Here is a 14,042-nt window from a genome sequence, read left to right as displayed (position 1 = left end):
AGCCCTTTCCGCCATTTTGATGACGTCATAACCGGAAACTGCAGTGGGTGCAGACGTGACACCCGAGTTGAGAACACTTATTTAGACACATACATCAACAATGAATGGTAAACCTGTCTATACAAGACTTGCGCACTGCCCTAGATGCCAGACTAATAGGCGTTTTTGCACCAAAAGAGGTGATTTTATGAGATTTATCTAGTTTCTTGACGTAATCTTTTGAGTAAAACATATCGAATTTGGTATTTTTGTAAAGCTTTTTAAACGTTCTACAACTTTTTTCATTGGTGGTGTTTGATATATTGTATCAATAAAACGTTAAAAACAAAAAAAACACAAAAATATTTAAAAATACAGGTTTTTGCAAAATTACAAAAAATGTACTAAACATACAACAAATGTGTAAATGTAAAACAGATAGCATTCAAACTTATCTTTCAAACAAAAAATTTCATTCCGATCCGACAAATAGTTTGCGAAATATACGCTTTTAATAAATCAATGATTTGATTACGTCATAGCCAGAAAACAAGGGGAGTAGGAGGTAAACACAAACACCCAGGTTTTTTAAACTCCCTAAACATCAAACTAAAACGTTATGCAAGAATATAGAGTATACGCAAGTTTGCACACTAAAGTATAGCCAGCTCCAGGACTAGAATGTTAGATCAACTAAAACATTAAGTGGTCAACATATGTGTTGATTAATTAATATCATACAAAACTGCATTGTACATTGATCCAGTATTAGTATTTAACTCTTTATGATACCACTTCATACTATAAGTTACTTGTTTCATCAGTGTTACTGGTGAACTGTTTGCTCCATTGCACCAGCTTGATTGTAAATGGTATTATAGGCCTAAACAATATAAAAGAGATGGCAAAATCATCAATTTTGAAACTTTTGAATTGCTAAACTCCCCGATTGAATCTCAAAACCTAAAAATTTTCAAAGTTTTAATGGTTTTGAGATTTGAGATAAAGTTTTGACACATCACTACATAATGATAAAATCCACAGTTCATCCACATTTGAAAAAGATATAGGTAACAATAAGGTTTATAATATAATGTCATTGTGTTTAAGGAGTCCATGTCTAAGGATTAGCAGCATCATTCCAACGCAATAGAATCAGACTGGAATTATTTCCTAGCAATCTCACAACTAAAAACTAATAGCTGAATTATATCAATGCAGTTGGAATAACTCAATGAAACATACATTACAACATTATGTAGGTGAAAAGTGTACTAAATGTTGTTCAAGCGTATAATGCATTTGCTATTGGTTTTGTGATTGTTAATTTTACTACTTAACACTTTACCTTGATTTGTGTCAGTAATTTTACAGCTAATTTTATTTTTTTTAATGATGGATCAACTTCAATATTTTCAATGGGAAAAAGGTTAAACATTGAAACTTGAATCTAGGGATGGTCAAGTCTCGAAATTTCGGGAAATTTTCGGGAAATTTTAAATCTCGTTACATGAGACGAGATTTCTTTTAGGCCGAGATTTTTATCGAGACGAGAATAAAAAAAAAAAAAAAAAAAAAAAACGCCTGCAGAAAGTCAATGCAATACCCGCAATACAGGAGCGTGTTGTAGTTGCGTTTCCTTTGTGAAGGCGTTCTTATTTAATTAATTCTTCAAATGTAAATATTACTTTAATTATTTTAATAACACTTGAGAAGTTTTGTTAAGTGTTAGCAGTTTGAGGAATGTTTTATTACTATAAAAAAGTCAAAACAAGTAACTATTTTATAAAAATTAATATTTTTATTTTATGATTTATTTTATTTTAGGATAAGTTGAACTCTATCCTAACTGATATCACTATGTTTCCTAAACCCTCATGTGTCCTAATAGTAGGCATTTTTAATAAGTTAGGCGTGATTAATAAAAAAATGTTATGCTGATGTTTTTTATTTAATAAAAGATTGTAAATATTATTGCTTATTTTCATTATTTTTGTATTTAAACAGTCATCTAACAATGTTACAAAATCAGGTAAAAATTCTGAAAGTGCATTTCCCGTTGTGTATGAGAAGGGAAATCCCGTCTCGATCTCGTCTCGAAATTTTATGAGAAATTAAAAATCTCGTCTCGTCTCGTCTCGAACTAAAAATCCAATCTCGTCCATCCCTACTTGAATCTATGTATTTATTGCTAAATATTAATTTGTACGGAGATTTAAACCTGGTAAATACTTTTACTAACTCAAATACTGTTTTTGGTTAGGGCAATTTTTAGCTTTCTGAAACTTGCACAGGATGGAAACAGATTAGGTAAATCCTGGGTTTTGAGAAAAAATCATCAAAAGCAAAAGGTGAGATCATGTTTTGAATATGTTACACTATGATGCTTAAACTGTACTCAATTGTCAATTTGAAGTAGTGGAGAAAGGAATTTAATGTAGCAGAAGTTTCAATAAACCGATCATAAGATTTAAACTACAGTAGTATGTTAGTAAAAAAACTGTGATTTAAAATTGTCTTGGTAGTCAAGTAGTTATAGTAGTAGTCTAAGCGAGATTGTTATCTGACCCAGATGATGCCATTTGTGGTTGGGCTATCAATCAATGATGCTATAAACACAACTGGTCGACATTAGATAGCAACTAATAAGAACATCATTTGAACAGTTCTCATATAAAATGTATTTTAAAATGTCAAAATGTCAAAAGAATTAAATTTACATTCCCTGTCTTTTAACTTAAAATAGTCATTTTTTCTGAATTAAAAGTTTGTGGAATAAATTAATTAATTTGAGGTGAAAAATGAAATGAAATACTATATTTCATCACTAGGGCCTAAGTGACTCTTTTTGACCCGAGCACATGTTTTATGATCAAGGCGAAGCCGAGGTGAAAATAAGCGAGGGTTGAAAAGACCCCTTTTACCCTTGTGATGAACTATGTTTTTTGTCATATTGCATTATTATTTGAACAGACTATTAATGTTACGAAACTAAAATAGTTTTCATTTAATGATAACCTGGCAAAACCATTTCTAACATGTTTTCAATTTAATTTGCTAATGGAAACAAGCAGCTGTTTATTAAGTGATTTAATTGTATTATCTATAACGATTGTGTTAGCATACATAATACTATCGATATGTCGAACTATTTACAATAAGGCAACAATAAGCCACAATCGATTAAACAATCAATACATGCTGAAATACATGCGATTGTTTACAAAAAAATTTACAATTGAGTTGACAACAGCTGACTTTTACTCCCCAGGTTCTAAAAACACTTTTTACCAGAGTAAAAATGTTACTTAAGCAAGGCATGCATTAAAAACGGCTGTTTTTGCTGCAGTATGTTAACAAATTATTTATTCATACAGGCAAATTTAGGAACACAACAAAATAGAAAACATAAATAAAATTGAAATAGATATGTGCAAGCGACTGGCTTTTGAGCCCAGCTGAGCCTAGACATTAGACATTATTTATTTGCACATAATTGGCCTATCCTTCAAGCTCAAGGATTCGAAAGCCAAGTCAGAAACTTGAGCTTGAGCCAAGCCCAAGCTTTGATCGCGGTGTAATTGCAGAACACATATGCGAAGATTGCGCTAAAGATTCATGTTTTCACCTTCACTGCAGCTGACGGCGATAAGATTTCTGTGATCGTGGGAGACGATGATGATATGTTTGTAACCTTGAGGGATGTTCAATATCTTACCGGAATCACAGAAAGCAATAGAAATTTTAAAATTTTGTGATCGTGAGAGATGATGATATTTTCCAGGACATTGAAAAATGAAAAAAATTGCTACAATTGCAGAGATAATAATGATGTCAAATGTTCAGGATTTTGCAGAGATTGTGGAAAAGGATGATAATTTTCCATGATCATGGAATTTTTCCAGGATTTACTGTTCAATAGTTGCGGTCATGGGAGACATTGATGATAAAATCTGCACTATTGTCCAGGTATTAGTCGCGATTGTGGAAAACAATAACAATGTTTCCAAGACCTTGGGGGAAGAACAGAATTTTTCCGCTACTGAGGGAGACGGGGATGATGTCCATAACCATGAGAAATGATCACCGTATTACTGTCCCAGCATAAATACACATTAATCCTAATTAGTAATTTGCAATTCTTAAATTTGATACTACTTGTCCAAATAGACCATTTCATCAAATTGAATTTTTAAAAGAAGATTTGTGACTAATAATCAATTTACATTACAGCTATATGTCAATTATTCTATACATATAAAAACTTGACTCACCAGCCTCGATTATACAAAGCCCCCAGTTATATCAGGCTTGCACATCTCTAAAATTAATTCAACAGACAACAGGCATATTTCTCTTTTAGGGGGAGGGGAGGGTACTAATATGTTTATCTCGGAGAATTGTCAAAGAATCAATAAATCAAATAAAAAAAATCATTATATTATTTTAACAGTACATTTAACATGAATTGTGTCAAGTCAATAATTCAACACGTACATTAGACATGATTGTAGTATTTGTTCATTAAAAGCTATCTATTTAAGTATAAAGATTTATCCCTAACAACGACTTTACAGTACATCTATAACAGCAAACCATTGAACTGCCAAAGTTTCCAAGCGTGGCTGAAGAGGCCTCAACTCAGTAGGGGGCTGGAATGTCACGTCATGTCCCCAATTGTGAAACAGCATATGTATCTGATCAAAAAATTAAATAAATTGGCTTAAAATTGGTTAAACACTTTATGGTACTAGGGAGGCTACTATACAATTTTACTAGATAATTTGTAGTTTAATTTAAAGAATTATAAAGGCATTCTTCTTTACAAATATATTGAAACTATTATAAATCCATGCAACACATTATTTTTGCAGATTTTAAACATTTAAATATGTTGAATATGTTCATTGAGTGGACAATGAAACAACAATGATGGAATGCATATCACATTTTTTAAAGCTCATTGAATATACTTTCCTAATATTTCATGGTATATTTTTACTTAAAAATGTATTTTAATTGCACTTAAAACGTTCACGAGGGGTTAAGTAATGGGGTGGGGGTTATGGTAATATGTTTTACATCATTAATTCATTTTCCCGTACAATATGATTATTGTAATTCAGTTTTATTGTAATTCAGTTGTAACATTCAGTTTAGTTGCTCTAGCTTAGTCAAACCTTATAAAATACGCATGTTGTATCTAGTTTAGAATAAATACTAAGACTACACACTTTTCCTATGATAGAAGCTCATATTTGTAGCCCTGTTTATGCATGGTTATGGTAAAATTGTTACCTAAAACTATTATCTATCCTATGATCTTTTTTACATGAACAATTCAGTTTCTTCTGGCACAAGTTTGCGACGGAAGGTAAAAGATAAAGGTAAAGGTACATACCAGGAAGAGTATGTACTTGATGTGGTTTATTTAACTGTGGTTTTAATTATTTCCCTTGCTATGTCAATATAATGGTCTTGTTTGATATGAACATGTTTGTAGACGGCTGGTGAAGGTTTGGTGCCGCCTGAGGGAGAGGTTCCAGCGCCACTCCCCCCGCCAGGAGCTGCCCACACACCCCTCCCTCCTCCATCCTGAGGAGACTGATCAAGACGAGGCTCGCCAGTTGTAACATGCATTCCACAATGTTAATTAATTGTGATATTTTAAGCAATAATATTTTGAGCACAATAAGTACTTATAACAGGGTGTCCAGCCGACCAGGAATTAGAGGAGTACAAGTCAATATTCATGACTTGACTAGGGAAAGTCTGAATTTTGTTGTGGGACGTTCATTTGTGACTGGCATTTCCTTAGTTATTGCGTCAAGTTAGAAATTTGGATAGGCGAGAAATTATCTCAAATGCCATTATTGGTAAATGCAAAACATGTTTAGTAAGTTGCCGTGGTCAGATACATTTTTACCAATTTTGACCAATTAATAAAGTAGACAGATACCAAAAACCAAGATCAATATCCTAGAGTTAAAGGGAGAAGGAGAGGGAAGATTTGAAGGCACAAGTGTCTCTAGAGTTCTCAGTGCATCTCATACTAGCACTAAATTTTATTTCTAGTAATTCCTTGTTTTTTTAACAGTTTTGTATTGTTATTATTATTATTATAATTGATATTGTATTATTATTTTGAATTGCTAGAGCCTAAATAGACTCTGTTGGACACAAGCTCAATGATTGAGGCAAAGCTGAGGTGGAAATGTGTGAGGTTCGAAAAACACTTTCGTTATGTGATCAACTATATTTGTCGTACTACACACCTCTTTTAGAAGTTTTTAAACTAACTCGCAAAACAAAAATATATGTATGTATAGGCCTACATAATGTAGGCCTAATAATATATAGTTCATAAACCATAAACCATATACTTAAAATGTTCGTCATGGCGAAAAACCTTGCACAAAACTATCCATTATATCTTAAATTGTCCTATAAGGTCGTAATTGCTTTCCAAAGGAAACTTTCCATACACCTAATGTTAAAAATATCTCAGCTGTACTTATTTGTATGTTATTCTTTAAATTTATTACCCCAAACGGCACACGGAAGATTTCTCAGGTGCCGTTTGACGTCACTAACTGCTGTCATCTCTTTGAAGGAACACCATTACCGCAACGATACGATTTAGAGCCATCGGCCTCGGTGGTGTAGTGGATATTGTGTCCGAAGTGGATAATCTGTGTGGATAATCTGGTGTGTAGTGGATAATCTGAATGTACCGGGTTCGAATCTCGCTGGTAGCACTAACTTTTTGTCAACAATTTTTTTCGTATCAGCAAGTTTGGTTGGTTTGGTTAGGTTATGACGGTTTAATTTTATAACTAAACAATTATAAAATTGAATTTTAGGCATTTAAAATTTTATTTTATGAACAAAACTATTTTTTGGATTAGTAAACCTTCATTCGATTTTTTTATTATCAGCACGTTTGGTTAGGTTATGACAGTTTAATTTAATAATAGAAAAATTATAAAATTGTCTGTTTCTTCAGACGCAGCAGTTAGTGACGTCAAATGGCACCTGGGAAATCTTCCGTGTGCCCCACCGTTTATTACCATATTAAAATCAGGTGTGATTATTTGTTTGTATTACTGTATTCTGTTTTGTTTATTTCAGCCAGGGACATATTTCCGAATAGGCGGACTGCGGCAAATTTTAGGGGCGGCAAAATTTTGAGGGTAAACAAATAAAAAAACGAAGTTTTAATCTAAAAAAAATTTTAGCAAATAATTTTGGGAACGGGAAAATAGCCATTTCAAATATTTTGATTAAGTATACAACTATTTCAGAACGCATCCAAGTCAAACAAACGTCAATAGTTTATTACACAGCTGTGTAGAGTTGTCCGTGCTGCCCTATTGGTCTGGCAGACACGCTCGCCGCGGGAGCGGGTCGCCGTGCCGGCCGCTATGTCTAGTGACAAACGTAGAAAACACTCCCTTCTGTTTACTTCATACACCACTAAGCAGTGGCAGCACTATAGCTGAAAGATTCTTTTGCTAGGTTAAAATCAAGAAGGAAAGTGTGAACTAAATACTTACCACTGTACCAAACTTAACTAATTTAAAATTGTATATTATTCTTTCAGTAAAAGTACGTAATTTTTCTTTGCGATTCATGTGTTTTTTGTAAGAAAAAAATAGTTTAAGAAAACATATTTCTTTCATTTCAAATCAAAGCCATTAGCACGTCTCTCAAGTGGATCTGACTAATAGTGTTTAATGAAAAGCGTTATAAGAACCATTGTATACAGACGATTTTGTGTGCCGTTTAAAGCCGCAAAATGGGATTGTAAAAATACTGATTAGATAAAAAAATGGTGCATTCCGTGTAGGCCTATCCAAGTCAGAATGTTTTGCAAAAAAACCGCACAAAAAACGTCCGTTAAAAGGGGTTGAAATAGTATATTTCGTACCTAGGGCTGAAAATGAGGTTTCGCCGGCTTGAGATAGTTTTTAGGTTCGAGACGAAGTCAACCTAAAACGATCGAGAGCTGCAAAACCATTTCGGTCCATGGTACGAACGCCATTTTCCACCACACTATACCTTAATAGCACTATTCACCACAATAATGATGCACACTGATAGTCAACACAACTAGAACTTTAAGGTTATGTGAAGAAATAATTTGAGGAATCAGCAAAAATTAAAATAAATAGTTGCTAGGCAGCGGTGAAAATAAAACAATTCTATTGCAATGCTATGGATACTGATTGTGTATTTATTTGATATGCATTCATGTTTAAAAAAGTAAGCGATCAGCTGATTTTGCGGCCCTAGGGATGTAAGAACCTGCTCGGTCCCCAAATGACGATGACAGCTGGCATGGCCAGCAAAACGTAACTTTCAGCCACCAATTAACGCATGTAAAACAGCTAAAAACATCATAGTGTGGTGAAAAGTTATTAAATTTGTTGATGCAGCATGCAATATTACCGATTATTTTTCCACAAAACCAGCTGACAGGGCATGTATTGGCCATTGGGGTGATATTAGTGAGGTCGTGGAGTGCGTTGAAAAGTGGGAGCGGGAGGGGGGGTGGCAACCAAGAGGCGGCAGATACTTAAATACGTCCCTGATTTCAGCTTAACCTAACCAATCAATAGTTTTATTAATACTTATGAAGTCAAACGGGGTGAAACAGCTAGTTTTAATAAGCTTACTTCTAAAATTGATGTACAATAAACTTTTACAGATCTATGTTAATGTTTGACATCTTATGGTTGTTTGACAAAAAGGTTATATGCATCAGATAATACTCGGAAAGTTCAATAGTCTTAATTGTTGATAATTGCATAAAATAAACAACTTAACACAACAAAATAAATTCACATAATGATGTGATAATATATTTTTAATGAAAACTATTTTCTCCCCAGAACAAAGGAATGGACTGCACCGCAGCTGATTATCTTAGCCTTCACTTGTGTCGCCCAGTTAACATGTTATTTTATGCCCTGTAATGATGCACACTGATAGTCAACACAACTAGAACTTTAAGGTTATGTGAAGAAATAATTTGAGGAATCAGCAAAAATTAAAATAAATAGTTGCTAGGCAGCGGTGAAAATAAAACAATTCTATTGCAATGCTATAGATACTGATTGTGTATTTAATATGATGCATTCATGTTTAAACAAGTAAGCGATCAGCTGATTTTGCGGCCCTAGGGATGTAAGAACCTGCTCGGTCCCCAAATGACGATGACAGCTGGCATGGCCAGCAAAACGTAACTTTCAGCCACCAATTAACGCATGTAAAACAGCTAAAAACATCATAGTGTGGTGAAAAGTTATTAAATTTGTTGATGCAGCATGCAATATTACCGATTATTTTTCCACAAAACCAGCTGACAGGGCATGTATTGGCCATTGGGGTGATATTAGTGAGGTCTTGGAGTGCGTTGAAAAGTGGGAGCGGGAGGGGCGGCGGCAAACTTTGTTGCCTAGAGGCGGCAGATACTGAAATACGTCCCTGATTTCAGCTTAACCTAACCAATCAATAGTTTTATTAATACTTATGAAGTCAAACGGGGTGAAACAGCTAGTTTTAATAAGATTACTTCTAAAATTGATGTACAATAAACTTTTACAGATCTATGTTAATGTTTGACATCTTATGGTTGTTTGACAAAAAGGTTATATGCATCAGATAATACTCGGAAAGTTCAATAGTCTTAATTGTTGATAATTGCATAAAATAAACAACTTAACACAACTAAATAAATTCACATAATGATGTGATAATATATTTTTAATGAAAACTATTTTCTCCCCAGAACAAAGGAATGGACTGCACCGCAGCTGATTATCTTAGCCTTCATGGCTTACAAAGGTTGGCTTATTGGACACCCTGCATATAGCAATATTTTTGTAGTAAAAAGTATTATATTTGTACTAAAACCAAGCACCAAGAGTGTTCTTAACTTGTATCAACTAGGCTCATTACAAAACTCAGATTAAAAAAAGAAAAAAACCACAATATTTAAGTAGGCCATTAAGCAGGTATTTTGCATACAAATGTTTTAGACTGATATGCTAATTCTTGCATTACATAAAAATGTGAGAAATTTATTACTGAACTATTTTTGATACTAATCATACTATTTTTATATGCCTAGTAGTTTAATTAATATTGCACAACAATTATATTTAAGAATGGCTTATGGAATGTAAGGTTTTGCTAAGATACATTTTAATCCTCAGTTGTACAATTTATTTGGTTTTTTAATATGTTGAATACTGTATTCCAAAACTAGAATTTCAGTTGAGACATAAAATCAAATGATTTTTAATTAACTTAGTAAAGTAAAAAAAAAACTGCTAGCAAACATATTTGGTGTTATATTGGTATTTTTTGTGTTGCAGTGATTTGTTGATTTTAAAATTAACTAATGAAATTTCAGATAGACACAGTGAACTCACTATGGATTATTTACTGTTATACTTTTAAAAATAATATCTCTGTATGAAGTATGACATTTTTAAATGTCACTTTTACTTCATTATAACATTTAGGTTTTATGTTAATTACATTAAACATTTTACTGTTGATAACTTAAGAATATTTTATTCCCTTTGTACATCTGAACTCTAATTAAATGTAAAAGTTGAAAACTCTGAGCCATCAATAATTTTTTGTAATTTAATTAGTTTGATTCATTCTGTAGTAGAGCTACACGGTTCACCTTAGAATAGTCAAACATCTGAAGTACATATTAGATTTCGGTAATTTATTCTAGGCCTACTTAACCCTTTCAGTGCTATGCGCCAATATATCGTTGTGCATATTTTTCCTGTTAAGGGCTATGGAACGATATATCGTTGTGGGTGTTTCATTGGAAAAGTGTGAAACGATGATATATCGTACCGACCCGACTTTCGATTATGTGAATTTAAAGGCTCATATCGGTTGACTCGGTTATTCTTTTGAAACAGCGATTATTCCTTTCGATTTCTCATATGATCGAGACCCAATATATCGTTCCTTAGCACTTTTGAGATGAACAATTTTATTTTTACAATTTTTTCTAGCGAACTAGACTTTGCGTCTGCAGCAAGCCTAGCACTTTATGGAAGAAATAAATAAATAACTCTTGCATTCTCGGAAAATAACATCAACATTTTCGTCATTTTCTAGCACCAAAAGAGTTAAGGTGATTAGCAAAAGCCTAGTTTAAACCACCCTTTAACAAAGTTAACCAGAATAAAAGGTTTCTGCCATTAAAAAAGATTATTAAACAGTAAATTATTTTCTGTTTGGTACTTTTTCCGGAAATAATTAAACACTTATAAAACTTAACACCATGGAAAAACCTTGGTGTGTATAATTTATTACATATGTGACCTACCTAAACAGTTATCTTGCCCCTTCCCATCCCACAAGTTGCACAAATTACCTAAACCAGTGAGATAATTGATTATACAAACTTTGAAGCCAATTTGTCAAACTATTTTGCCTCTCATTAGTTGGGATTGGTTCGTCTTGTTGGCTTCAGCAAACTTATGCTGACTTATTACTCCTGCAAAACTTGTGGTTTAATCTTTGTTTCACGAATAACTTTCTCTATTACAATCCTATCACAACTATTCTTGTACTCATTAAAACACCTTTGCTTTGGCCACAATGTCTTCAGATACTGACTATGATCAATGGTGCTTTAATTTTAGACATTGGTTGTTATTCATGCCTTTTATAACGCCTACCACAGTAATAAGGCAACTTTATGGTAAGGTGTGTCTGTCCGGTAAAGCTTAAAATATGTGCATCAATGTATTTTTATTTATAAATTATTTTTTCATACAGTCACCCGACAAAGTGGGTTTCCTTGCATAGATTATTGTACAGAAAGCCTTACTTTGGCGCACAGTTTTTACTTTGCCGCACACCAGTATTTAAACCAAAACAGTGTGCTTTTATGATGCACCTAATCCGTGTACGCTTGTAAAGTTGGCAACACTTAAAGATGTTATGACTACGATCAGCTGGTGCAGAGTTTCCCATTTCGTTCAATGTTTTGATTTAATCTAATCTAACCTAAAAACGTGTTGTACAGTGTTTGAAAGACTAATTATTTATATGATTTATAGTAACTGTAGGGAAAAATATAATGTGTAAAACCAGTGCAAACTGCCTTTGCTGCACTCAAAAAACTTTCCTCACTCGCCTACGGCTCATACGTAAACATTTCTCTCGTTTGCAGCTAAGTGCCACTTCGCCCACTAGTTATACAAATAACTATTTATCTTTGAAATCAATCTATTAATTTGTTATTTAACTACCTCTTATTCTTTGGTTTTATGACCAAGGAACACTCAATCACACTTTACAATTTACCCCACAAAAGAGGATTGTTTCATAAAACACTGGGTGGGAAACACGCAGAAAAACAATATTAAAATTTTACAAAAGAATGTTTACTTGTATCCAAAGTCGATGTAAGTAGATAAAGATTTATCTCTATCCACCAATGACAAACACTTTACATGTGTTTAATAATAACTGGTTATACAAATTGTAATTTCTTGGTGCCTAATTTTATTTCGAAATAATAATGCTACCCCACACTATTGTTTGTTATTTAATTAATGAAACAGAAAAACTGTAAATAGTGTTAAACATGAAATATGAATAAATATAGGGTGACTCACAAGGAGGGTGGTATTTTTTTGGTTTGATATTTTTTTATATCTCCACATCAGTAATCTCTATAGAGTCCAAATTTAGTCTTGCCAATCAGAACAGAATGACAGAACACCAAATGATAATGAATGATGCATTTTTGAATTTTTGTTAAAAGTAAATTTGTTTGCAGAACCATATCAAATTAGTTATTGATTCTTCTCATGTTACTTAATAATAATAAAAATTGAATAAGTATATTGCATTTTTTCTATCAATTTTACAATTTTTACAATAATTAATTATTGACAATATAGATAAATTTAATTTGTTTCATAACCCTTCATTTAAACTAATTTTATAAATTGCTAAGTAATTTTTAATCAAGCTATTAAACTTTGTTGCTAATGATGATGTTTTTTTGTTACACTGCTATTTTTTTTAATTAATCAGAATCAAATGAGACTCGGGGGTGTTTTCTTTCCACATGCATAACCTATTTTATAGTGTAGAGTGTTGAGATTGTCATGTGTTCTATACGTCTGTTAAATCAAAAATAGCAACATCTTTGTGTTTCACCCTGTATATATAAGATGGTCTGTCAATATTTAAATGAAAAATAACAATTTTCCATTTAATTTTAATTGAAAAAAATACTGCTGTGAAAGGCATGCTTATTGTTCTTGGTTCAAGCTGAAAAGAAACAAGTGGATAATACTAACTCATTTGAATAAAAGGGGGATATTTAAAGCAATAATCAAATAAAACCAACTTTTTTAATTTAGAAAGATTTGCCAAACTTTGTGTATATTTGCATTTAAAATCCCCCTCGCAATGAACATTGAGAGAAACTGTACTTGAAAACAAGCCTGTAGAATAAGGAGGTAATATTTATTTTACTTTAAATCTTAAGACTAGGAAGATACCTAGGGGGTCCATACATTTTGTTTTTTGTTTTAATAGTTTTGAAAAACTATAGTCTAGAGTTATCTTAAGATTAACTATTCGAAACTTAAATACCCCCGCCGCAGCAAACCTGCAGACTAAGCGAATTTCCATTTGCCTGATTGGATTTACACTAAAATGTCTCCTTAAAAATATTACATTTATTCCCTATTTAAATAGCATTAGTTTAACGAGTACTTAGGTTTGCTGCAACAGGGAGGGTGGTAAAAAGGTGTTTTTTTTGTACAATGTTAATAGTTTAGTATAAAATGAATGCATTTTCCAAATTTGATCAAAATATGCTCATAAACAAGCAAACTACAACAGTTTACAATTTTCTCCATAAGAATAACATGGGAATTTTAAATTTACGATTTTTTAAATTTTCTCCGTAGCCATTGGGCGCATAATAACGCTTCAATATACTAAATTATTTGTTTTTTAAGCTCTACAAAATGGTTTGGAAAGAAGTTGCTAAATTT

General features: G+C 32.6%; 1 protein-coding gene across 6 annotated transcripts in view; it reads left to right on the top strand.

Moving 5' to 3' along the window:
- Nucleotides 1–10,550, top strand: part of LOC128983843 (uncharacterized) — a 44,281-nt gene extending 33,731 nt beyond the window's left edge. For 3 of the 6 annotated variants that reach the window (XM_054403137.1, XM_054403136.1, XM_054403138.1), the window contains 2 exons: nucleotides 2,243–2,330; nucleotides 5,483–10,550. In XM_054403137.1, coding sequence (XP_054259112.1) covers nucleotides 2,243–2,330; nucleotides 5,483–5,578 — 184 coding nt within the window. In that variant the 3' untranslated portion in view covers nucleotides 5,579–10,550. The remainder of the gene's footprint in view (nucleotides 1–2,242; nucleotides 2,331–5,482) is intronic. The other 3 variants (XM_054403140.1, XM_054403141.1, XR_008489964.1) reach the window with 2 other exon arrangements.
- The last annotated feature ends 3,492 nt before the right edge of the window (nucleotides 10,551–14,042 follow it).

Source organism: Macrosteles quadrilineatus, unplaced genomic scaffold, assembly GCF_028750875.1.
Source record: "Macrosteles quadrilineatus isolate MER2022 unplaced genomic scaffold, UCM_ALF_1.0 Scaffold_1__1_contigs__length_201487025, whole genome shotgun sequence".
Lineage (NCBI taxonomy): Eukaryota > Metazoa > Arthropoda > Insecta > Hemiptera > Cicadellidae > Macrosteles > Macrosteles quadrilineatus.
This window is presented reverse-complemented; position numbering and strand designations above follow the sequence as displayed.